Source organism: Mus caroli, chromosome 6 (assembly GCF_900094665.2).
Source record: "Mus caroli chromosome 6, CAROLI_EIJ_v1.1, whole genome shotgun sequence".
NCBI lineage: Eukaryota > Metazoa > Chordata > Mammalia > Rodentia > Muridae > Mus > Mus caroli.
The window spans coordinates 106,386,757-106,414,628 of record NC_034575.1 but is presented as its reverse complement, the minus strand read 5'-3'; the positions used below and the strand labels follow the sequence as shown (position 1 = coordinate 106,414,628).

The 27,872-nt window shown below is 37.9% G+C and overlaps 1 protein-coding gene across 6 annotated transcripts in view; it reads right to left on the bottom strand.

Annotated features, from left to right (window-relative positions):
• The window catches only part of Grm7 (glutamate metabotropic receptor 7), an 867,793-nt gene that overhangs the window by 270,133 nt on the left and 569,788 nt on the right, over positions 1-27,872 (bottom strand). For all 6 annotated transcript variants that reach the window (XM_021164768.2, XM_021164769.2, XM_029478551.1 and 3 more), the window contains exons 6-7: positions 17,136-17,336; positions 9,488-9,627 (exon numbers count right to left, since the gene is read on the bottom strand). In XM_021164768.2, coding sequence (XP_021020427.1) covers positions 9,488-9,627; positions 17,136-17,336 — 341 coding nt within the window. The remainder of the gene's footprint in view (positions 1-9,487; positions 9,628-17,135; positions 17,337-27,872) is intronic.

Below are 27,872 nucleotides of genomic sequence, written 5' to 3'. Positions count from 1 at the left end.
TGATCCTTTCCTTATTTAGTGCTCCATACTGAAAGCAGAAGTATCCAATGTCTCTTGTACTTGACCTGATGCCTCAAGAGCGGTTATCCCACTTCATGTTCTCAAACAGCCATGAGCACGTTTCCAGAAGTACAGATCAATGAGAGCAAAACCCCAACCAATTATTTTCCATTTGCTTCTTTTCTTTTTGCCATATCATTTAAAGGCCAAAGCATTCTATCTCTGTGACTTGAAGAAGAATACAGAGTTCTTAAAGGAGACTTTGGGACTGAGGTGGTAAATCAAGAGTTTTTCTTTGGAGATGTGATCTAACTATGTAGCCATATCTGATATGGAACTCTCTATTTAGACCATGCTGGCTTCTAATTCAACTGAGGTATGTCTGCTTCTGCTACTCAAGAGCTGGGATTAAAGGTGTATACAACCTGCTCAGCTGTAGAGGAAGTTCTTAAATCATTTAATTGAATGATGCTGAATTCCTGACTAGAGTTGAATTCTGCATTTAGGCTGCCATTGAGATGCTAAGTTAAAAATATTTTATAGAAAATAGTAGCTTTTTATCTCCTCATTTATTTCATGTTTACTTAGATATATCTATATGTTAAGTATTTGGCTAAATGCTGTTACCAAGAAAAGTCATTAGTTAATACTAGACATTAACCTTCTAAAGAATTACAGATCATATGCAGAACTATTACTGCTCCATAATCATTGTCTCTGCTGCTACAGTGGCTAAGGAGTGCTGAGTATTCACTACATTTCATGTATGTTACATGTATTTAATTCAGGGACTCTGTTCATAGCTATGTCTATAATTCTGATTTAAAGCTACTAACAGTAGAACTGAGACTTATATCCACCCAGCAGTTCACCTTCTGTTGTTTGGCACGCTCCTCTGAATTGCAGCATTCCCTCCAAATTGAAATATTACCTGCAATTGGGAAGAGGAAGCACATGAAGCTCAGGTGGTAAACAAAAGGTCACCAAAATTTCACATGTGCAGGAGAAGAAAAATGTGGAAGAGTCTGGACAAATTGGACATTGGTAGAGTCCCTAAGTTGGTCTGCTCCTAAACTCTCCTTTTGGGCTGAGCAGACCTGAGTATTATGTTTGCCCCAGAAAAGCCTGTTACATAACCCGTCCAAAGGCTGTAGGTTTAACTGCAAGTTAAGAGAAAAGAGCTATTAATGATGACCAACAACAAGCTGAGTTCACTAAGTAAGTCTTCATCTGAAGTTGAAGAATTGCTAGAATTTATTTTATTTTATTATTTTATGTCTATGTCCATCCCACTGCAGTGGCTATGGAGGTCATAAAAAGGGGATGAATTCTCTAAAGCTGGAGTTGTGAATCACCTGACACAAGTGTTGGGAACTGAACTTTGGGCTTCTGAAAGTCTTCAGATGCTCCTAACTGCTCAACTGGCTTTCTATCCTGAAGTACTATATTTTGACAGTTCACATATATTTCTTTCTGCCAACATAGGTATAAGTATGGCTATTGCTCTATGTTATTCAGTTATATTATAAATGAAGGGTGATTAGCCTTTTTAAATAACCATTTTACTATTGCAATTATTAAATAATAGACTGATTAGTAGACTTACAGGTGGATAGAAGTATTGATTCTGAGATGACTAATTTTTCAATGGTAGTTTTAGAAATCAACTATTCTTAGGCCTTTAAATGTCTGGAACCCTTGAAATTCTAACCAATATGACAGATTCTTCAGTATTTAACAAAATTAAAATTTTGGGATTAATTTTTAATTAGTGCCATGAAAATTTCCTCCTGATCAAAGGAGGTTGAGTTTTCTTTTCCTTTTTCACTCGGCATAGCATTACTCAGACCCATTTTTTCATTTTTCTTTACTGCTGCTGCTGGACCCCAGGGCATAAAGCATACACATAAGCATTCTACCATTAAGCTACATGTAGCTCATTAATTTAAAATTTACTTAATTAGCTAATTAATTAATCTAATGCTTGTGTGTGAACTATGTCAAAAAATGCATGTGGAGGTTGGAGGACAACTCTCAGGAGTTGGTTCTCTCCCACCACTTTGTGAGGTCAGTTATTGAACTCACATCAACTCCCACCCCCAACCTCACTACTGCCCCCTGGTGAAAGCAGGTACATTTACTAGGTACCATTTCAGTTTTTCTATTTATTTACTTTCCAGATGTTGTCCCTCTCCCAGTGTCCCCTTGCAGGCTTCCTCCCCTCACTCCATCTCTTTAGCCTCTAAGAAGCAGCCAGTCACTTCCTGTTTTCTCCACAACCAGCTCATGTATGCTCTTTGGTTGGTGGCTCAGTCTCTGGCAACTCCCAGGAGTCCAGGTTAGCTGACATTGTTGGCCTTCCTGTGGGATTGCCATCTCCTTGAGGGCTTTCAATCCTTCCCCTAGCTCTTCTACAAGGGATCTTGACTTCTGACCAGTATTTGTCTGTGGTACCTGCATCTATCTCAGTCAGCTGCTGGGAAGAGCTTTGCAGAGGGCTGCTATGTTAGGCCTCTGTCTGCAAGAACAACATAGCACCATTAATAGTGTGAGGGATTGGTGCCTGCCCATGGGACGGGTCTCAAAATGGGCTGGTCACTGGTGGGCCACTTCTTCAGTCTCTGTTCCATCTTTGTCTCTGCATTGTTTTAGACAGGACTAAGTTTGGATCAAGAGTGTTTTAGGTGGGTTGGTGTTCCCAACCCTCCACTGGAGGTCATGTACTGGCTACTGGTGGTCTCTTCTGGTTCCATATCCCAACTGTTGGGCATTTCTAAGGTCAATTGCATTAACTCCTGGAAGACTCCCTCTTCCTGGGTCTCTGAGACTTCTTAGAGAAGCCCTTCATCCCAAACCCCTGCCACTGTAGCTCAGTATGGTCTTGGATTCCTGACCATCTAGCCTTTTACCCCCAAGTACTGGGGATACAGGTGTTTCTCACACTTTGATTATTGTTTCTTTGTTGATTACAATGGTGGTTATGTTTGTAAATGAACCATATCTCATTTGAATTCTCCCAATGTGACTGAAGAGAGCAGCTTCTAGTGAAGAGCTTCTAAGGCTCAAACAGAATGACATAGATATAGTTTCTCTTCCTAAGTTTGTCCTCTTTTCCCTGGTAACTATACATTATGGGCTCACACACAAGGTTCCTGAACTCCAGGGAGTACATTTACTTGCTATTCACAGAAATACCATATTGACTTCTGTCTTAGTTAGGGTCCCCATTGCTGTGAACAAATACCATGACCCAGGGAACTCTTATATAGACAGCATTTAATTGGGGCTGGCTTACAAGTTCAGTCCATTATTATGAAGGTGGCAGAATCCAGGCAGGCATGGTGAAGGAATTTTTATATCTCCTGCTGAGAGTTCTATATATTCATGTGAAGGCTGCTAAGAGAAGAATGGTTTCCAGGCAGCTGGGAGATGGGTCTTAAAGCCCATGCCCACAGTGAAGGACCTACTAAGGCCACACCTCCTAATAGTGCCACTCCCTGGGCTAAGCTTATACAAACAATCACAACTACCCAGTCAGGGCAGTAGTCATGCAGTAGGTTTTCTGTGGACAACCGTGTCTGATTGTCCCTCAACATCACTATGGCTGCATTGTTTAATTTACATTGAATTTGATGCTATCCCTGAATTTGCAAACCATTTAAAAAGAAATAGAGGATAAGACAGGAGAAATGGATGCTAAAAAAAAAAAATCCTTTCTTCACTCTCCATAGATTTACATACCAATTAACAAAATCACAACACTTGGAATATTATCACACATAAACCATGACCATAACCTGGAATCAATTCTTGGAGTTTTGAATATTTAACTATTAATTGTAAGTTCAATGAAAAGAAAACAATAGGAAGAGCTGAAAAATCCCAGTAAACCTCAGGATCCCTCCAAGTTATTCTGTGGTAGCAAAGAAGAGGGTGCTTATGATAACTTGAACTATTTATACATAGCTCAGTAGGATCCCCTTGGTCTCCTCTCTAACTCATCAAACCTTTTTGGTAATAGCCCATTAACTCTAGCACTAAAGGCAGCTAGAGAGATGGCTGCTGGTTAAGAGAGTCCATAGCTCTTCATAAAGACCCCAGCTTGATTCCAATATAATCTGTGTCTCCAGTTCCAGGGCATGTGACCCTCTTTTCTTCCCACTGTTGTGCACATACTCTCACTCATGAGTAAAACAAATAAAAATGATTCTTAAAAAAAAGAAAATAACAAAAATTTAAAGTTTTGTTATTTGAATTTCATTTATTTGCATGATTCACAGTTTGGAAATGTCTGAATTTTCTACTAGTTCCAGATAAATTAAAGATGATACTGTTTTTGTTTTTTGTTTTAAAAAAGGTATCTTTAAGAAAGGGAAGAACAGTGGGTTCCAGGGTGGGGTTGGCAACCCTCCCTACTACAAACATTACAGAATATATATATGTATATATATACCTTTTAAAGTGACTACATTGAAGCAAAAGGCAGTCACTTATATTTCTATAACAGTCTAAAAATTGATTTAATCACAGGTATGGAAAAAGTTTAAGTACACCCATTCCATTTCTTCTTTCTCGGTATCTATTTCAACTCTGAAACGGAACTATATTATTCATTGTCAAGCATGTTTTATTTCATCTCTTTAAAGGAAAAAATAACTGACCCTTTAAGATATTGATCAATTAAAACATTTTGAAAAGTTTCCTTAAACCAACAACTATGTGGAACTTTAAAACGTGTTACATACATTATAAACTACTCATTTCATTCTTGGTCTCAAAACAGGGATGCAGCCCTGCTTTTCCCAGCATCCTCGTGGACCATCATTGCCAAAACCAGTGCCTTTCCCTTTTTTTTTCCCCTGCAGTTATTTTACGGAATCTCTTGACAGCAGAATAGAAACACGAGCAATTGAGTCAAGTTTATTCCTATAGGACTTTCCCAATGGCCGACTAAACGATTTCTATGTCCCTAATCCCCTTCTGCAGAATTTTGTACTTGTTATTGTTCATGCAGAAATACTCTATTTTCATAGCATGCAGTCATCTCTTATTAAGCTACAGGAGAATAAAGTCTCAGAGTGACAAAGCGGGTGGGAAGGGCACATGAGATGCTTTGTAATAGATGGCACACCACTAGGCACCCACATTCAGACAAACCACATCCTGGAAAGCTGGGCAGCCTGGTCTGCAGCACTGGGATGCTGGAAACTGAAAACTTCATTGGCTCCAGAACTAATTTGCAATTACTGACCTCAGAGGAAGCACTCCTAAAAATTTCATTTGCTAGAAAAGATGTAGTTGGGGATTGAAAGAGCACCCTTGAGTCTTTGTAAATGAGAAGTAGAACCATTACTTCAAATGCTTTGTTTTGTTCCACTGAAAAGAAGAAAGTGAACACATAGCAGTGCTTGCTCAAATTCCACACTGGCAGTTTAAAAGAAAAAAAAAACTGAATCACAATAGTCATCACAAAAAGGACCAGGAGGACAAATTAGGTTAGACAGGATGGGATACCTGGGCCATGGCTCCAAATGAGCAGGGTGATGTTCTGTGTGTGTACTAGAATTCCTCTTTATTTTTATCAGCTCCTTCAAATGATTAAATGCACACTAATGATGAAAGGTTTCCACATAGTGGCCTCCTATCCAGACAGCATAGCTCAATGGCCATGTCATTTGAATTTGCCATCTGTCATTCTTGTCAAAATGGCCCTGTATGTGCCTTAGTTGCCAACGCTTATACTTCTCATGCAACACAAGAGTAAACTGAGACATCCTTGTGAGATTTGGGTGACCAACACTCTCACTCTAACACACTACCCTTAGTGTCATAAAGTGTAATAAAAAAAAAATGCTCATTTAATGCCAGGACAGAGACCTCCAGTCCTCCTCCCAGAACCATACAAAAATCCAAAGCATGTGGTTGGTTCAAATCTCCAGGCATACTGGATATACTATCTTAAACTTGGTTCTGTATGGAGTAGTAGAAAATAATGGTATCATTTCCAATAAGATATTCAAGGCCTGGGGGAGTCGTTCTTTTCCTCATTTCCTTCTTTCCTCCCTTATTTTATAGCCGTTTATAGATTGGAAATGGAAACTTTTTTGTGTGGCTGTACCTCATACACTTCTCCATGTTCATCTTATTCTTACATATCTAAGAAGTCCCACATATTTAAAATTCCAAATAAATGTCATTCTTGATTTCACCCCTCCCACTCTCAGCATCCGTTCTCTTCTAAATATTGTCACGTGTCACAAACCCCTTTAAGGAATACACATCTACCACTCATTTAGCTTCATTTTCATGGTCAGATAGAATATTCAGGCAGGGATTCTCAAAGGATCATCAGCGCTCACTCCCTGGGGACATCTTGGAAAGGGAAACATTTGGTTCTGCATAAGCTTTAGATCTAATGAATCAAATTCAGGGTATGGGCTCCACTTCCTGGATTTTATGAGCCTCCAGATGGTTCTGATGAACAGTGAAGTCTGACAGTTGTTTGAAAGTGGTTTTGCTACGCCCTCCCCTATTCTGCTCTGAGAACGGCAAACAAATAGTATCTGATTTTCATTCCTATTTTCCCCTTTCCAATTGGATTTCTGTCCAACAATGAAAGGTGCGTGCTTGTGTGTGTGTGTGTGCACATAAGCACTCATATGTGAGAAGACAAAAGATCACACTCTTACATTGTTACTTCAAAGACGTCTTCTTTGCTCTTTGACAAAGGGTCTCTCACTAGAACCTGGTGCTCACCAATTATGCTAGGCTGTCTGGCCAGTGAGTCCTGGGGATGGTCTTATCTCTACTTTTCCAGCATTGAGATTACACATGTATGCCTCCACATGTATTTCTTTTCATTAATATGTGTGCTGAGGATTGAATTTAGGACCTTGTGTTTGTGCAGATCTGAGCTATCTTCCCAGGCTCTCAAAGTGATTTTTATTTTTAAAACTTTAAAATAAATTTAAAAATATGTTTATTTAGTTTCTATGTAGTCACATCTTTGCTTAAGTGACATTTTAATGGATTTTAAACTATCTCAGAAATAAAAGTGAGCAGTTTTCCCATTGTGTCCAAGGAACTGCATCATTATGGCTATATGTTAATCTGCTACCACTTGTAACCTCTTCTCCCTTACTCTGTTGTGGCCACACTATCTCTGGCTAAGCCTTTTAGTCTGCCTTCTCACACATATTTCTCACATTGCAGCATTCTATTCCTTAGGTCTCTTGCTTCCCATTTCTAGCATCTTCTCTCCTACCATCTCTCAATCACACATTGGAATTTTTGCATGCATGATTCTTCAATCCTTATATATCTTATAGTTGCATGCTAGGTGGTCAGTTGTGTGAGATGTAGGATTGCCATTGTTTTAATCTCCATTCTGTATCTCCCCACTGCCTATGACAGTATTTATCCTAGGAAGGATATGCAAGGAAAGAAAGAATGACAATTTGCCGAGTAGCCAGTTGCATACAATTCTGATGAGGGATCAATTAAAATAAAGCAAAATGAGCAGGCATAGGGACTCCCACATCATTCTCTAGTTACTAAGGAACAGTAACTAATTCAGTAACTAACAGTGATAATTCTTATGCACATGGGAAAGTCACACCTGCTAAAAATTTAACATTGGTGCTGAAGCATGTATGCTGAGAAACACTAATAAAGCAATTTAATCCCCTTTCCTAGGTGTGATAATATATTTCTGCAACAATATAGGTCAACATACTCCTTGACTCTATGCCTTGAATCTTGGATGACTACATTTGTACCACTGACACCAATGAAAAACAGACAGGCCACACTGCGTTGATTTTGCTCTTAGAATTTATCATCATCATCATCATCATCATCATCGTCATCATCATTTAGATTTCTGAGACAAGAGTCGACTATTGTAGCCCAGGCTAGCCTCAGACTGGCTGCCATCTTGCATCAATTTTCCAAACTCTAGAATTATAAATTTGATTCTAACTTTTGATAACTAAATTGTGGATTTACCTTCTGAGAGTTTCTTTCTTTTCCTTTCTTTCTTTCTTTCTTTCTTTCTTTCTTTCTTTCTTTCTTTCTTTCTTTCTTTCTTTCTTTCTTTCTTTTTTTTTTTTTTGGCATAATTTCAGCTGCCTCTTTGGCTTGTGCCTGTAGTCATGCTTGGCACGTGCTAACGGGCTCTATTATGCTTAGATGCCAGATCACAGGCATCTGGATAGCAGTCCTTAAAGAGGGAGAACTCCAAGTGTAAGTAAACTCCACAAGCTTGACATGTGAGTTAGAGAAACAGCCAACAGTGCGTTCATTGCTTCCTCTACTCACAGCCTACTGTTACAATTATTTTTATTTTTATTATTTTTGGAAACCTTCGAATACATTCCACATTTACTTCAATTCATTTCTTATCTTTGTCTCTGACTGTGACTTTCCAACATACTTCTCCCTTGAATTTGTATCATGATCACACTTGGGGTCCTCATGATCCCCAAAGCAGTCCACCTTGTGTTTGTCATCCTCGATTCCATTCATTCTTGTACCATGAGCATAATTTCCCTCCCTTTGATGAGACACAGAAAGGACTGAATGAGACAGTGAGCATGATGATAAACTTTATCTGTCAACAGGACTGGACTACTTGACTCCCAGATGTTTGGTAAAATATTATTCTGTGGATACTTGCAAAGCTATTTCTAGATAAATTCAATACCTCAGAGATTGAGTAAAGTAGATGGTCCTGCATATAGACCACCGTAACCCAAGTTTGCAAGTATTTCAGCCAAGGACCAAAGTAGACATAAGAATGGTGTGAAAGTGAATGCTCTCTGTCTTTAACGGGCACATTGGTACAAGGAAGTAGCTGCTCATTCAATCTCAACTTCTATAGAAAAATGGAGAGATGACACAAAATGTTAGTATAAGGTAATAATTTGCGAAATAGTTTGGCATTGAAATCAGTTTTTTTTAAAAGTATTGCTATCAAATGAGAAAGGAAGAGGTAACAGTTCCATTCAAAAAGAATCTTTAAATCTGTTATCACATAACTCATTATGAATTTGAATCAGAATAAATGTAGGATTTCTTAGAAATTTAGACTAATGTTCACCCTCAATGTCAGACCCTCAAGATGACGCAGCAGGTAGAGGCATTTGCTGTCACTTTTGAAGATTTGAGTTTGATCTCAGAAACCTACATAGTGAAAGAAGAGAGCTGACTCCTGTGAATTGTCATCTGACCTCTGTATGCATGTATTTCTCCAACCACCTTAATAAATATATATATATAAGGACATAAAAACCCAGTGCACACAATTCTGTCATTATTATCATCATTACTAAGGTATTATTGGATGAATGGTTGTTAGCTCTTCATAAAGCCTGGACCAAATTGCATGCTCAGTTCTATACATGGAAAAGCACATTAACAGGAAACATGCATCCACTTTATACCAAAATGCTTATACCAGTTAAGAAAAGGATCTATCAGGACTTACATTGAGCTGCAGTTCATCTGTCCACTGCCCAATGAGACGATAACCAGGATTGGTGGTGTTTGTTGTCTGGTACTGGAAGATGTCATATCGTCCCGGAGCATCACCATTTTTGTTAAACATCACTGGGGTTCCAGCACTACCTGAAGGAGACAAGAAAATACCAGAATTAGGAAGTAGTCAGATGATCTGTAGCATCCTCTTCAGCTCATAGTAGGTCATCTCTACAGAGTGTGCACAGTGATCACAGAATGTAGAAAGATGTCCTGTCTCTTCCTTTGAATGGTTTTATTCATGATCTTTCAGAAGCTTTTCATTCTAAGCCCTTCTCCTTCTAAGTAAGAGAGAATCTATTTATTAATTTTCAGAGACAAACTTTTTTTTAATATCATTCTGTTGCTAACTGTAATTGCAATACTCATGATGGCAATTGTTACTTTTGTTTCCATTTAAGATAACATTTTAGTCAATAAAGACTAACATCAAAAATAGTAATTTTAAAAATGATACATCATAATAATTAAGCAAAAAATAATTCACTTAATGTGAATTTCTGTACTGAATGAATTTAAAATATTTCTTGTGTTTATTATTTCTAATTTATAGAAAGCTGATTTGAAGTGAAAATTTTTCTCAAGGAAATAGGATGAAGAAGACTCATGATTAGACAAACAAACACAAATACCAAGAACAAACCCACGATAAGGATCCAGAGACAGAGCAAAGGTTTGGGTTAGTGTAGCACCATGCTGAATGATATAACATCTTAGCTAGGACAAAGGGACATCTAATGCACAGACCTTCCTGTGGTTACCAATTGCAAGATTCTATGACAGAGCCAGATATCAGAAAGGGGAATCAGAGATTGTGATGGGAAGAATAATGGTCCCAACATATCTTTTCTATTGTGATCTTTATGATGTGGCAGAGTTTAAGGCCACATAAAGAGAAATTTTTGTATAATGTGAGTTGGCCCAATGTCCTTATACTAGTCTACATGAGAGACAAGGGGAGCCAAAGGCTGTGTGTGTGTGTGTGTGTGTGTGTGTGTGTGTGTGTGTATGTGTGTGGTGTGTTATGAAAACAGGAGAAGTAGATGGAGACATGCATTACAAATGCCATGAGGTCCAGAATCTAGGAAATTGAAGGAGTGGATTTTCAGTCTGTAGAAGGACCTAGACTTATATTCATTATTACTGATGTCCAGGGAAAGATATGGTGCTCTTTCATACTGTAGACCTCCAAGGTCTGTTGCAATGGCTAACGTGTTGGCAAGGTTGAAACACCTGGGAATAGGGAACCTTAGTTGAGAATGTTTTTCCATTGGATTGTCCTGTGAGTATGCTCTGAGGCATTTTCTTCATGGCTAATTAATGTAGGGAGTACAATCACTAGGCAGGTGTGCCTAGGCTATATAAGAAAAGAAGTTTAATGTGAGCAGGCCAGTAAGCCATATTCCTAAGGGCTAGCCTCTGCCTCTGTTCCTGCCTCTAGTCTCCTGTGCTGATCCCTTGCCTTGGAATCCTTCGGTGATGGGTAAGCCAAAATAAACATTTTCTCCCTCTAAGTTGTTTTTGGACATTGTCATTATCACAGTCACAGAAAGCCAGAGTAAGGCATGTGTGTATTAACATGTTAGCTTATAGCTATATATGGGGATGGGTGTCAGGTAGGAAGCCAAAATAAAGCTGGCAGACACATACCACTCAACTTCCTCCTTACAGTTAAGATGTTTAAGTTCAGTGAGGAAAAATATCATCTGTCAGTGATTCAGAAAATTAAAACCCAAATCATCTTTTAGTAACTGGACTTTTAATCTTTGAGGATAGATTCAAATTATGGGTTGGTTTCTAAGTATCTTTCTGAAGTTAGCAAATTATTTAATTTCAGCCAACTATCTATCACTACTGAATGCAATAACACAACAGTATATGCACTTCTGCCTGTGCCATGACATAACAGCCACCCAAACAGTAATGCTAAAATTAGTTTTGTGTATGGGTGTGCTTGGATGGTTATATGCAACATTTGTACAAGTGTATGTGGAAACCAGAAGAGGGCTTTGAACTGGAGTTACAGGCAGTTGAAAGCCAATCAGTGTGGGTGCTGGAAACTGAACTTGGCTCCCCTGCAAGAGCAGTAAGCACTCTTAACTCCCGAACTATCTCCCCAGAAAATTTTTGAAGAGTTTTTATTTTGTCAGTGTTTATTTCCCTATATTTCAAGAATGGAAATAACATGCAGCTTCCATTAGCCAGACAGACGCTTTTGTTTCAGTGCACTCCTGTTGCTCTCCTGAGATCCAATTAGAAATTTCCCATGTCTAGGATCTTTTTTCTGTTTCCCATGCAACAGTACAGAACCAACAGTGGCAGTTGGCACTAGAAGCTTGTAAATACTCCTTTGGTCTCACAAATTTGAGTCAATGTTTTGTGGATAAATAAACCATTTCATTCTATTGCATACTAAGACATAATCACCAGAGACCTTAAAAATCTTTAATACAAACTTTTTTAAACGTATTCTTTGAGGATATAATACAACCACAAAATTTCCCTTTCTATTGCCTTCCCTTTCTTTCCCTTTGTTCAGCTCCTCCCATGCGCCCCAAGTTGCTCTCTCTAAAATTCATGGACCCTTCCTCCACTTTCATTGCTGTCACACAGTTTTACCAAACAGCAGCAACAAATGACACTTGATACGACAGAGAATTTTCAACATGGGTGTCCTGCTTTTAACAAATAATCCAGGTATATAAGGACAAAAGATGAAATTTGATGTTGCATATCATTAGCAAGAAATGAGAACCCTATTACGGTGCAATAAGACATTGCTATTCAGCTGCCCAGTATTTCCTCTCAGACTGGGTGCTCTGATTCTTACTGTGCTTTATTCTGACTACTGCATCTTTTATTCTTTATGTGGCTGGAGGCTTTTGCACCTTCAGAGAGGAGAGAGAAAGCATACCCGAGGCCTGGAGCTCAAACAATCTCATGTTCATCAGCTCAGTCTTCATCAGAACAGGACACATGGCCTTATCTTTCTTCCTTCTCAAAATCATTGTGAGGGAAAATGACTCTTGTCATACCTTTTCTATTCCTATTAAAATCCACGTTAAAAATTATAGCAGAGTGCATGGATACTTTATCTAAATGATAATTTCTAATAGTGTATTGTGTAGCTTTGGCCTTCTGAAAGTATTCTTTAATGAAATGGGCTTATTATTTCCAGGATGTTTTTTCTCCTTCTTACACTTCCTTTGACAGTACCTATCCCAGAACTTATTATAAAGGAAAATAAGACTCTATTTAATGGACTCTGAGAACAGAAAGCAATAAAGCAAAAGTTCTGAAAAGAGGAAAGAAGATATCAGGGAGGAGGTATTAACTGCAGAGATCCTACAGGGTGTCAGGACCATAACATAGGAACACTAAGGTAATAGAAATATGGATACCAGTCAGAATGGATCAGAGATCACAGAAAGGTGGGTAAATGACCTTCATAAGAACTTAATATAAAGTTTATAAAGGAATATATATTTTATTTTGTTTTTAAATTGTTTATGTGTATAAAAGACAAGGAGAAGGAAGAGAGGGATGTTTGTGCATTTGAGAGCAGGTTCCTTGGAGGCCAGTAGAGAGCATAAAATGCTCTGGAGCTAGAGTTATAGGCAATTGTGAGAAACCCAACACTTGTTTTTGGAAATGAACTGAGGGTACTAAGAGCATGACAAGAGAGGTCATCATAAAGGTGAGCATGAGAGAGGTCTTAAAGGGAGAGAACTTTCCATTCCAATAGGGCAAAAGGAGTTTCTAATTCCTAAAGAATTTTCATTTTTGTGTGGCTCTAAACCATGTGATCTAGATTGGCTTACCTTATCTGCCAGAAGTTACAAAGCAAGACGGCAAAGATTTAAGGTTCTAGTGAACTTGCCTACAGGGACAAGGCGTTGGTGTATGTGTGGAGTGTTTTACAGGTAAGGGCACAACCCAGCACACTTTCTAATCAACTATGTCTAGAGAGAGAACTGAGAGAAGTGCAGGAGAGAGAGAGAGAGAGAGAGAGAGAGAGAGAGAGAGAGAGAGAGAGAGAGAGAAGAAGAAGAAGAAGAAGAAGGAGGAGGAGGAGGAGGAGGAGGNGAGGAGGAGGAGGAAAGAAAGAGACAGACACACAGGAAGAGAGACACAGAGGGAGACAGAGAGAGAGGAGAGAGGTGGAGAGAAGAGAAGGAGGAGGAGAGAGAAGAGAGAAAAGAGAAAAGAGAGAAGGGAGAAAAGAGAGGGGCACTAGAGGGTCTATGATCTAACAGGGAGCAGAAGAACAAAAAACAGTTCAGAACGTAGCCAAGTCTGAAATCTGTGCTGGACCTCAATGTGTGACAGAAACCACTTTTCTTGGAGAACAGAGAAGCTGATCTGAGGATCCTGACACTCAGATGACAAAACTATTTTTTTGCATAAAAGCATTTACCCAAAAGGTTTTCTCTTCTCATTTTTCTTTGCCATGTAGCACCCAAGTTTCTATACTTATTCATATTCTGTTAATCTTTCTGCTCAACAAGCTACCCTAACCTATATTCCTAAAGCCAATGAGAACATGGTTTCGATACTTCAGCCTGGCTAGTGTAGATAGCTGTTTCTAGATCCATTGCATCAGCAAAGGTAACTTGGAATTATTTGTATAAATAATTGGCTGTCATGAAAACCTTAGCTTTGTATATGACCAGAACACTTACTTTTATGAGTGTAGCATCTTGCTTTGCTTCTGACATGGCAGGTACTATAAAGTTTGTTCTTTATAGTGCAAATATATCAAAAAGACCACTCAGTAATCAATTTCATTATATATTTTAGAAATTCCATAATCTCCTCACAAACTATTCTCAGACATATTTAGATAAATTGCACATGGATCTCACTTCTCTAGGGAGGAAAGCAAAATATTTGAGGCATTGTGTTTTCGCAATATTCACCTGGATCCCATTTCTTTGCTAGGAATAAGTAAGTCTAGATACAGGTGTAGTCTTGACTAGATTAATTAATTAATTAATTATACAGTGATTCATAGTTTTATAGCCCAAACTCTTTAAAGTTACATTAGGAAATATTTTCATTTAGGCCTATTAATTAACATAGAGAGAACTAGAATGTGATTGTACTCAGGTCTCTGCATATATGTGTATATATATATATATATATATATATATATATATATATATATATATATATATATGGTGCAGAAAAAGGTGACTGGGGTGAAAAAAATCTCTAAATTAGCTCCCACCTGTTTCCCATTCACCTCATGAGGTTACCTACTTGGAGACATTGTACTGATTCTTTCTAGATAGTACTACCATTAACTAAAACAACGCTTCTTTGAATGTGAAGGTCAGAATTATGAAGTGTACTCTACTGGTCTACAGAAAAGCTCCTAGGGGTAAATGGAATTTCCTACCAAAGCTATGGAGAAGTACAACCAACCATACTTAACAACCAAAAGACCAGACAAAATCTTTGTTACTATGCAAAAAAGAAGGCTGGATTCTTCATAGCAGATTAGAAAAAGATGTGAGTTATAGAATGGTCCTTGCCATATGGTAGTTTTAAAGTGTGAACCAGATATTTTCTCCTTTTGGACATTGATTAATTTGTCTAAAATGAGAAACATAAATAAAAATATTTCTGAACGGTGTTCTGGTTCTTTGGACTGAAAATCATATTTCTAGTAAGACCTTAGCACTAGGTATTCATATTCATTTTGAGATGCCATCAATCACTCTTTCACCTCTAGATAGACAGATAGCATGAGCCATACATACATATGCATATCTGCTTGCATATCATATCTATTTAATATTTATCTGCATATGTACATGAATTCATGTTGATTCTGCAATTTTCATCATACACAATTTCTATTAATCTATTTCCCTGACACACATCTCATTATAAATAATATAATTAATATTTTCTCTGTTCTATTTTATGTAAAAGCTATCATCAGAGTTATGGATTTCTACCAAATGCATGTTTACTACCTACTCTGGTTGACTTTTATTGTTGTGTGATTGATTTTTGTCATCTTGACATAAGCTAGAGTTAGCTGGGAAAAGGAGCTTCAGTTGAGAAAATTCCTCCATATTATTCTATGCAGGCAATCATGTAGGGTATTTTCTTGATTAATGGTCAATATGGGACGACCTAGCACACTGAAAGTGATGCAACCCCTTGGAGGTATTCCTGTGTTTTATATAAAAGAAGCTGGCTGAGCAAGCCATAGGGAAACAAGTCAGTAAGCAGCACTCGAATACAGTCTTTCCCTCCAGATTCCTGCCTTGAGTTCCTGCCATTACTTTCTTGTATAGTGGACTATTCTATGAGATACAATCTAAATAAACCCATTTCCTCCAAGTTGATTTTGGTTTTTCTGGTGTATCACAGCAGCAGAAACTGTAACTAAGACACTAGATATGTACAATGCCTGAATATGGTAATTGTTATCACTAGTGTTTTATAGTAATATTATTTCTCCAAATTACTTGTACATATTTTTCTTCTTAATTGCTTTTATTATTGTTATGTTGGTCATTTGTGATACAGGTAGAACTATTTGTTACAAACTACTGAATTTTACATTGCACACACAATGAGCTTTAATTTAATCCCTTAAAATTTTGTATGCAAAGCATAAAGACATCAAAAGACTCATACTATAGGAAATGTATTATTGCAGACCCCCCTCCATGTGTCCTGCACTATTTACAATTTATTCATTTTCTCCATTTACATTTAATAGTCTCCTTTTGGTAATTTATCACAGCAGGGTTTTGTAGATTGAGGGGTGAATCATAAACTGAGGTGTTTGTATTACAAATTTCAACTATCCTTTTTTATCTTGGAACCATCCATCTCCTGTCTTTTTACCTTTCTCTCTGTCTCTGCCTCTGTCTCTCTCTCTGTCCCTCTTTCTTTTCTCTGTCACCTACACTCATTAAAAGAAATAAAATGGCTTCATGTAGAAAACCTAGATTCCAAGAATAGAACATATCTGTACTGGCTGGTTTTGTGTCAACTTGATAAAAGCTGGAATCAACAGAGAGGAAGGAGCCTCAGCTCAGAAAAGGGCTCCCTGAGATCCAGCTGTAAGTCATTGTTTTTGTTTTCAATTAGCAATCTGTCTGGGAAGGCTCAGCCCATTGTGGGTGGTACCATTCTTGTGTTGGTGATCCTGGGTGCTATAGGGAAGCAGGTTGAGCAAACCAGGGGAGGCAAGCCAGTAAGCAGCACCCCTCCATGGCTTCTGCATGAGCTCCTACCTCTAGGATGTGCCCTGTTTGAATTTCCATTCTGACTTCTTTCAATAATGATAAACAATATGGAAGTGTCAGCCAAATAATTCCTCTTCTCTCCAACTTGCTTTTTTGCTCATGGTGTTTTGTTGCACAAGAGAAAACATAACTAAGACAATACCACAGCCCTCTAGTATGTAGTCCTTTGTTCTCTTTTGTAAGTTTCATTTTTCACTATCCCCACAATTAACCAAGTTTCGATCTTACTTGAGTCAATGGCATAGCCATCACGTAATTTCTGTACCTTATGAAATAGGAAATAATTGCTTAGCATTGCCAACACTATGGACATTGGAGTCTTACCATTGAAGTTAACATTGCGGATATACTTCAACAACTTCTTGCCCCCTGCTTGCTCCATTTCTGGGCACACTCCCCGGTAGTCAGCACACAGATCCTTATTCATGTGATGAAGGGCATGTGCCATGGCATAGACAGCATCGATCACAAACTGTACTTTACCCTCCTGCTCATAATTAGAGTCTTTTCCAATTCGCTCCTGTCCTGCACATTAAAACAAGAAACACACAAAGATCGGTGTTGAGGGAGATGGTACACTTCCATTTCCTTTTGATCATGTATGAAGATAACAATCTTCCATAAATCAAAAATGCAAGCCACATAGCCATTCGAGGCCATCAGGTCCTATTTTTCTAAATTATGGAATTTTCCTTTGGAGGTTGTCACACTGACTGTTTCATTAGGTAGGCCTCAGAAGCAGGAATTCAAAGGGGCTTTTGTCATGACAGCTTTTGTCATGAGCCAACATGGTACCTGCATGTTCCACAGCACCAAGGGTTTTATGTTTTCTATCTTACTCTAAGGAGAGGTGAGGGGTCTATATTAGAGTCTTTAATGGTTGTTTGCTCTGTAAGGGACAATGTGGACAGGACAGATAGGAACACAAAGATTTTCAAGTCTGACCTCATTATCTATCCCAAACATGCATTCTTGGTGTGTTCCTGTGCACATTATGATCGTTACTAAAGACACGGGTAGTCAGAGCAAAAACTGGCCCATTATTTGTCTTTCACTCTCCACTGTCACACACAGAGATAGAATGTATGGAACAGTCTTACCAATTCTACCTCAGACAATCCACAGAGTTTTGGGTATACTGCCAATGTTTGTGCTTTATTATCTCTATCTGTCATCAGGATGTGAGGCTTAGGGCCTCCAATCAATGATTCATTCTCCATGTTTATCTCTGCAAATGGCAGAGCTGACAATCACATAGAACACTCATTCAGACTTCTCTCCAGTCCTCCACTGCCCATAGAATAGGAAGGAACCCTCTTCCCTTGACCACCCGCAAAGAGGTGTCATTCTTCAGCTTGCCCCATCTGCCCATTCCTGATGAGAGCTGACAAGGGCTCAGTTATTATGCACATTGGAAAAGCTACTCAGCTTCTCTAATTTCAATTTTCATTTTGTAAGTTGTATATTTTTAATTTTGGAGATTATAATATAATCATATCATTTGCCCCTTCTCTTTTCTCTTTTTAAACTCTCCCATATAACTCTCCCAACTTTCTTTCAAATTCATGAGCTCCTTTTTCATGAATTGTTGTTAAATGCATATATGTATGCATATATTCCTAAATACAATCTACTCCATCTGCATAATGTTATTTGTATGTATGTATTTTCAGGGCTAAACACTTGGTATTGGATAGACAATTGCTGTACTTTTCCTTGGAGAAGACTATTTCCCCTGCTGTCAGCATTACAGAGTCGCCTGTAGTTCTTTGTGTAGAACTGAGGTCTCAGAGGCTTTCCCCATCATCTCTTGTGTGTCCACTGTATTACCCTTTTCCAGCTCATGTTTATCCAACCATTTTGGTAAGACATTATGGGTAGTTTCTGATATCACCAAAAGACATATAGTAACATCATTTTTTCTTTTGCCATTTCTTCCATATATGTATGAATTGTTAATCTCCCCTGACTTTTCGCACATTCTTTGTCTTCTTTTGCCAGGAAGACCTATGTCCTGGCTTCTGCCCTTTATGATTGAATTTTCTATTTCACATGTAAGCACAAAGTTCCTATACTTTGCCTACCAATCAAATTAAACATTACAAACTTCTATTTTATTCCTATGGTCAGCATTTATCACAATCTACCTATAGGTTTCCCTGGCAATTTGCATTTTTTCTATCTCCATGACAAAGAAGAGCATTGAATATCTAGCAGATTCTAAATAATTTGTGTGTTATATCTTCAGATCAGGTGGTTGGCAGGTGCCTGTAAACCCAGCACTTGTGAGGGAGAGGTGGTAAATTCAAGATTTTAAAGCTAACCTTGCACAAATGAGACCTGTTCTTAAAAAGGGAATGGATGAATACATCATAAAACAGATGACTTTATTTTTTAATTATATTCATGAATGTATATGTGTATATACTTGAATGTATGCGTGTGTGTGTGTGTGTGTGTGTGTGTGTACTTCTTTAGGCACTGGTGACTACAACTTGCAAGAGTTGATTCTATCCTGTGACACAGGACCTAGAGATCAAACTCATTAGACTGTAAAGCATGTACCTTTGCTTACTGGGACATTTTGCTGGCCCACAAGTAGATAAATGATAATTTCTCTAAGCACATGATATCATGAGTCTTGTCCCGATGTGAAAAAGAGGTATCCAATGATTATGCTTTGCTTGACATGAACATTTCTTATTGTTTCTTAGGGCACATTTGTGCTATAATGAAGCAGTATAAATTCCATCACCTCAAACATTCTTTCTGAAAACACACAGAGGACTCATAATACGTGCTATGTTAAAATAAGTTTTAGGTCTCTTAACTGAGAAATTTTCTCGAATATTTAATTGTTTTCTCCATATGTCAGAGTTTTAAATCTAGATCCTCAATCTGTTGCTCCAGTTATCCTAGAATCATCTCACTAGTATTTTTGTAGGCCAGAGTAGCCTAGAACTCATGTTGATCTTACTTTTTTGACTTCCTAAAATGCAGGGATTACAGGTGTGATCCATTATGTCCAGAGAAAGTGTTTAATATTATAAAGTATAATCACCATTAAATTTAGCATGTCTATGTAAATTTATGTTTTCCTCTGAAGAGTACACATTGATATTTCATGTAGTAGATAGTTAATTACATTATAAACCTACATTCCCATCACATGTAGATAAATCATGCTCACTGCCTCCTGCGTGAGCTGTAAACTATATGTAGAATAGAATAGGCTTTTTTTTTTCCGTTTAAGAGAAAATCATCACAAACTGACTGCTATTGTCGAGATGAATTAAAGAGTTTTACCTACTCTTGACTCTTTTCTCTAATTTTCCTCTCAAGTAAATTCCTAGCTCCTAATGATAGTGCAACGGATAATTATTATTGTTGTCACTGCATAATAACTAATAGTGCTCTCAAGAATGCCCTAAGAACATAAAATTCATTACAGTGTAATGAAGAGCCATGTTGTGTGTAGGGTGTGTGTGTGTGTGTGTGTGTGTGTGTATGTGTGGCTGTGAGTGTGTGTTTCTGTGGTGTTTGCATGTACTATTTTTGACCAATTTTTGATTGGGAGATAGATTCTGAAACATGGAACTGCCTTAGCAAGGGTAAATGTATCTCTATTGGTGATGAATACTGACAAACTCCCCTCTAGAGGAGCTGTATCACTTTGCTACTACAAGACAGGAAATGTTTTGTTTCCTCCCTACCACACCAGCAGAAGAGACTGCAAAATTTCATTATGCAATCATCAAATATAGAAGGACAACTTCCAACTATCTCTTTATTTATGATTTTTTTCTTTGTGTGTGTGTTTGTGCCATATATACACATAGCTAACAACAGAGACCAGAGGAGGGCATCTGATATTTTATTCTCACACTTTTTGCCTTGTTCCTTTGGAAGAGGACCTTTCACTTAACTGAAAGCTATGCTTGGAATTAGCAGGCCCTAGAGCATCTTTCGTCTTTGCTCCACATAGCTCTCCGGTTACAGTTATGCACATGGTTATGCTTAAATTTTGAGGATTAGAACTCAGTTCCCTAGGCTTGCACAATGAACACTTTACCCACACAGTCATATCTGCAGTCCATTGCTTGCCATTTCCTCATATGGAAATTCTAATATCTCTGTATGAAAAAGAATTCCAGTTGTTCACAATCTAGACAATTGCTACAAAAAAATTAATTCTTATTTCCCCCTCTATTTTTTAAACGATGTATTCATTATACAGATAAGAAATCAATTGCAAACATTTCCTCTAGTTTGTAATTTTCTTTAATGTATCTTTTTACAAATAAAAAAGTTATTCATTTTTATACTAATATTTTCTTTATTAATTCTGATCGCTGAATCATGCTTGAGAAGATATTCTGGGGGTGGAAAGATACCTCATTGGTTAGGAGCACTTGATCCTATTGCATGGGACTAAGATTAGTTCACATGGAAGTTTACAAACGTCTGTAACTCCAGTTCTAAGGATCCATCCCTTGGGCAGACTTCAGTCCCTATACTGTTAATGATGCTATAGTGTGCTTGCAGAAAAGAGCCTAGCATTGCATATCTCTGAGAGGCTCTACCCAGCAGCTGACTGAGACAGATGCAGCCAACCATAGGCAAACATTCGACTGAGGTTGGGAAGAGTTAGGGGAAGGATGAAAGGAACTGGAGATGGCAACCACAGAGGAACAGACAGTATCAAATAACCTGGAAGCTCCCAGAGGGTGAGCCAAAACAAAAGTACATACACAGGCTGGTCCTAGGCCCCCAGCACATATGAAGTACAGGGCTGTCTTGTCTGGCCTCAGTAGGAGAGGATGTGCCTTTAATGCTACAGAGACTTGATGCCTCTGTGTAGGGAGAAGGGTGAAGGGAAAGAGAGATGGAGGTGGAGAACTCTTTCAGGGGGACCAGGAGGGAGACCAGCATTTGGGATGTAAATTAATAAAATAATAATTTTTTTAAAGAAACAATGACATTTTTTTAAATCTTGGACAGAAAACTTACTTAATATGCAAGGTACCATTTAATTAATTTGAGTTTCTTTTTGGTTTGTTGAATTATATTTACATGTTTATCTCATGAAGTTTTTTTTTTTAATTATTTTATGTGAGTGCTTCTTCTGCATGTACATCTGTGCACTACATGCATGCTTAGTGTTTGACAAGGCCAAAAGGACAGCATCAGAATTCCTGGGACTGAAGTTATTTGCTCTTGTGAGCTTCCATGTGGGTGCTGGGAATTGAACTTGGATCTTTCAGAAGAACAGCCAGAGCTTTTAACTACTGAGCTATCTCTCTAGGCCCTCTTGAGTAACTATTAAGTGTATTTTTGGTTCTGTCTCAGTGAAGCCAGTTAGTTTTGCTGTTTCTTACCCTGTTTTTATTTTCCATTCATTTCTCACTGGATTTTATCTATGCATTTGATATAACGCTTTAAACATTTCACCTTCTTCCAACTTTTAATCACAAAATTTTAAAACAGAAATCAGTGTTATGAGAACTTTAGAGCAAGTTCATCGATTAGATCTTAGCATCATGTGGATGCTGTAAGGTCATGTCTATTGTGCTAACAGGGCCATCTTGCTTCTTTTATAAGCCTATTCGTTCTTTAATATTAATTTTCTAACATGATACTTTGCAAATTTTTCCTGTTTTTATAGTACTCACAAAAGGCAATATTGGAAATATTATGAGCACTATAAACTCACACTATGAAATGACTTCAGTCCAATAATGCAGAAAAACAGTTTCTAGCAGGCTTTAATATGGACATTCATCCCAGAAAGAACGCTTTGAAAAATAATAGAACTGTTTTTGGTAATGAAATATTTTATTATTGGAAAAATACTTCAGGCTTTATGCATTTCTTGGAGAGTCACCAGGTACATTAATGTGCTAAAGGCTCTGGGAAGACTTCAGGAATAAATTTGTCAAACTAACACAACTTGAAAACTGTAGCCTAGTTTTAGAGAACCAGAAGAGGGAGTTTATTTACTAATAACCACAGATATCAGTTAAATTATATTTTCCTACTGTGGCAATTGCTTATGTCACTATGACAAAACAGCTTGAAAAAGATAGTTTAAGGAAGAAAAGAGATATGTTGGTAGGCAGTTTAGAGGCTTCACCCTGTTTGACCCTGTGTACTTGAACAGTACATCACAGTAGAAAATACCTGTGGCAGAGGACAACTAGCTCTGAGGAAGAAGATAGTGACACTGAATGACCAAGGATAATCCACTCCCAAGAACCTGTACATGGCACCCTATATCCTCTGAGTAAGTCCCTCTTGTACAGTTTTCAGGCTAGACCAAACTAGCTGCACAAACTGTGCAGTACAAATCTGAAATGTAAAACTATGGAGAGCATTTCACATTTAAACCACAGCAGGCAACTGCAAATATTTAGTCACTTTGAAGTTCTGGTTACTCCTGAACTATTCCTTTAACTCCCGGCTCTTTACCTGCTGGATATTTGATTCTGTTCCAATATTGATAGCAACCACTGGGAGTGAGGAGTACTGAATCCTTCTGGAACATTCAGGTATGGTCCTAATCTGTCAAAACCTATGACCTTCTTTCTGTAGGGTAGTGATTTGCATCTACCCTCAGAAGGAGGAGGTGTGGCCTTATTGGAGGGGAGGAGGGGCCCTTGGTCCTGTGAAGTCTCAAGGTGCCAGTATAGGAGAATACCAGTGCAAGGAGGCAGGAGTGGGTGGGTGGGTAGGGGAGCACCCTCATGGAAGCAGGGAGAGGGTGATGGGATAGGAGGTCTCTGGTGGGGAAACCAGAAAAGGGGATAACATTTGAAGTGTAAATAAATAAAACATCCAATAAAAAAGAAAAAGAAAAAAGAAAAGATGAAAACAACAGCAACAACAACAACAAAAAAAAACAACAAAAAAAACCAAGGTACTCAGAAAAGTAAACCAAACTAACAAGTTGCATGATACCAATATATATAGGAGTCACAATGTCCATCCTCAAGGACATAAATGAGGACTCTATTCCCAGCTAACCAGCTGAGCAGCCAGAGAATCCTACAGGGACATGCAGGGAACTCCAGGGATGGAGCTTTTGTATGTGCTCAGTCATGCTCAGTCACTAATGTACCTGTTAGTAACCTTTCATCTATACTTAGCTAAGTTCTCCTTTGCTAAGTCTCCCATAAATAAGCCCAGTAAGCCTGATTTTGGTGATATCCTTCTCTCTATCTCTACATTTATCTATCAATCTATCAATCAATCTATCATCTATCTATCTATCTATCTATCTATCTATCTATCTATCTATCTATCTATCTACCTACCTACCTACCTACCTACCTACCTACCTACCTACCTACCTACCTATCTATCTATCTATCTATCTATCTATCTATCTATCTATCTATCTATCTANTACCTACCTACCTACCTACCTACCTACCTACCTATCTATCTATCTATCTATCTATCTATCTATCTATCTATCTATCTATCTATCTATCTACCTACCTACCTACATATCTATCTATCTATCTATCTATCTATCTATCTATCTATCTATCTATCTATCTATTCATCTATCTATCAATCTATCATCTATCTATTGTCTGCCTGGTCTTCCATAGGTATTATATTGAAAGGAAAATAGACGTTTGTTCGCGTATCTTTCCTCTCTCACAAGCAAAACTCACATAACATTTTCATATAGACCAATGTAGAGACATGGGGCATAAGTGTAACCAATGAGATGAAAGAGTTTTCTTACAAAATTCTAAAAGCATTGATTTACCTTGGCGAAGAGATTAGTCAGTTCTACCACAGTTGCCCTGACTCCCCACCACCCTGGCAATTACTGCAGCCATTTTAGGGTCCTGAAGAAATAATGTTTTATAGACATGGTAAGCAAATACAAGGAAAGTATCAGCACTGTGAATTAGCCAAAACTAAAATTTTTCCATGCAATATCCTAATGGTTTGATTACCAAATAAAGCTTATTATCCAGTATTTCTAGGTTTCTTCAACTGCTGCTTTTATTCACATACTAATTTACAACCCTCCAAAGGACTAACACTAAGTACATAAACCTCACACTTAAAGCAGCAGCAGAAGGGCAATACTTTCCAATTAATTATCATGTAAACCTCATTCTCTTAACCTCACTTCATAAAGAAGATGCTCTATGCTCCACCCTTCATGTGCTCTACTTCACTTTTACCACCATGTTTCCCACTGAAGTCCCTGCGATTGAGATAAAGATTTCAGAAGCATTATAATCTGGTTTTCTGATGGGAAAAGAGGCTAACAGTGCTAACTCTCCTGACATTCTGCTTGTTACTTTTATCCAGAGACCAGTCTTTATCTTTAAAAGGTATATTCCCCTTTAAAAAATAAGATTTGATTAATTCTTTTAGGATTTCATATAATGAATTTTGATCAAACATACCATCTTAACTTTCTGTGGAACGAGAATTAGCTTCCCCACATAAGAATCACTGACACATGATTTTTTACCACCGCAATGTTTAATGCTTATTCATCTGGGGAGCCCTTGACTTTGAAGGATTTGCTTAGCTTGTCCTCTAGATTCTATTCTTTTTCAGATTATAGGTTTGTTGAAAATGCTTATTCTGATTCATTGCTGCAAATGCCAGGATCTCTAACCTCAAAGCTTCCAGGGACGCTTCTAACTCTGCCTGCAGTCTGACTTTATGAGTTCTGGTATTACAGACACTATACATCTGTATACAGCTGGTATTAGAGTTGGTATAAACAGATATTATAATAGGTCTGGTTTTATGTGGGTTCTACAGATCCAAACTCAGTTTCTCTTGGTTGTGTGGCAATTCTTTTAGCCACTGTGTCATCTACCTAGTGCTGGAAGCATTTTTCAACCTTGTGTTATGTACATTTTGAGTATAAATAAGTACTGAACATAAAGGCTCTTACATGTATTGAGGTTAAAGTTTCTTGCAGTATTAATCATTAATTACTTCAAATGTTGATGCTTAGATCTACTGAAAACAACAAGTACTCTAATTAAGAAAACAATGTTACAGGGCATTTAAAAACATAATTTAGTGTAGATTCTTCTCCTATCAACAATGCTAGATTCTAGCCAAATAGGGTGTTGGTACATAATGGAGGAGGATGGATGCTGAAGACTTGAGAGGTATTGCAGGAAATCCTGTGGTAACCCAGTAAGACTCATGAAGAGCCTGCTGAAATCCTTTCCACAAATTAAAAAATAAATAGTAAATAGTAAAAATAAATGAGTAAATAGTCACTGACTTAGTCTACTCTCCTCATGAGTTCACAGTTCTCTTTTGGAGGGAAATATTAATGACAGATTCAAATTTACAGACATCCACTTCATTGAAAACTTTTATAATCACCACACTTATATAACTGTAGTGTAAAGACACATTGCCTTCCCTCCGACTACACATATATAAAATAAGGAACATGAGGAGGTCTGTGTTGAGCCTAGAAAGTAGATGGCATTGCTATATCCCTATTATTAGGTGAAAATGAGTGAGAATTGACCAGGAAGAGTGAGGTGGGGAAACCCTGATGTGCTCACAGTGGGTGATGCTCTATGATCCAGGCTCTGTGAAGATGATTATTCTTGGCCTGACATTTAACCCTTGAAAGACCCTCAAGTAAGAAAGGAAGAAAGTTCATTTTTTTCTGTTTGATGCCCCTTTCCTGCATTATTGCTATTTTGCTGGACTTCATAGACAGTGAAAGAATATCTTTTTTACACATAGGAAAGGGAGCTACTTGGGGCTTTCCTGCCACATTCTTTTCATGATCTTATTAAGTTCTGGGTCACAATACATTTCCAAATTTCACATTAGCCATAATAAATATGTATATATTTGAGGCATAGTCTCTAAAACAGGAGGATAGCCTTGAATGGTCTCTGCAGCCAACGATGTCCTTGAACTTCTGAACCAATTGTGTTCTCCTCTTTCATGCTTGGATCACAAGTATGTACTACATCGAGCTTATGTGATGCTCTGGACCAAACCTAGGGATTCCTGAATGCTCAAGAAGCATTCTTCTGTCTGAACTATTATCTCCAGTCCCTAGACATTATTGTTAATTATTATTATTATTATTTTCTTTGATCCTTTGTGAGTGGCTCATTAGAGTTTTCTGTAGGAGGAAATGAATGGTTTTGGCAATCTCCATTTTCTTTATCCCCGATTTTCTTCTTTTTCTTCTTCTTTTAATTAATTGATTAATTAATTTTATTAGATATTATCTTTATTTACATTTCAAATGTTATCTGCTTTCCTAGTTTACCCTCTGAAAACCCCCTATGCCCTCTCCCTCACCCTGCTTACCAAGCCACCCACTCGTGATTCCTGGCCCTGGCATTTCCCTATATTGGGGCATATAACCTTCACAGGACCAAGGGCCTCTCCTCCCATTGATGACCAACTAGGTCATCCTCTGTTACATATGCAATTAGAGCCATGAGTCCCACCATGTGTTTTATTTGGTTGGTGGTGTAGTCCCAGGGAACTCTGGGGGTACTGGTTAGTTCATATTGTTGTTCCTCCTATGGTGCTGCAAACCCCTTCAGCTCCTGATTTTCTTGTGAGTAGCAAGTTAGCACTCAAAACAACTGGCAAGTTCAAAGTAGAAGAGACAAACCAGGAAAGTAGTAAAGGAAAAAGAAGTCTTATGAACTCATCCTCCAACCAGGTGTGTACAAGCTGATGTCAACAGAAGAATGATGACAAAGTTCCAAAGCATTAGCAGGTTATTTTATTGGATCACAGAATCCCAGAAATCAGACCAAACTGTGGAGTCAAATGAACTCACTCTCTGCCCCTGTGAGACCTAGAATGTTCCTGGAAAGATTTTTACTTTCTTACGACTTTTTTTTCATTTGCAACTTCATTTTCAATTTCCAGGAGTATCCATGTAAAGATCTATACATTGACTAAGCCCAGGGCTAGCAGGGTTGTTGGGCATGGCTTAGGTAGAGTGTACATGGGGAGAGAAATTTTAAAAAGGCATTTTATTCTAGACCAAGGTTTATAGACCTCAACAAGTCA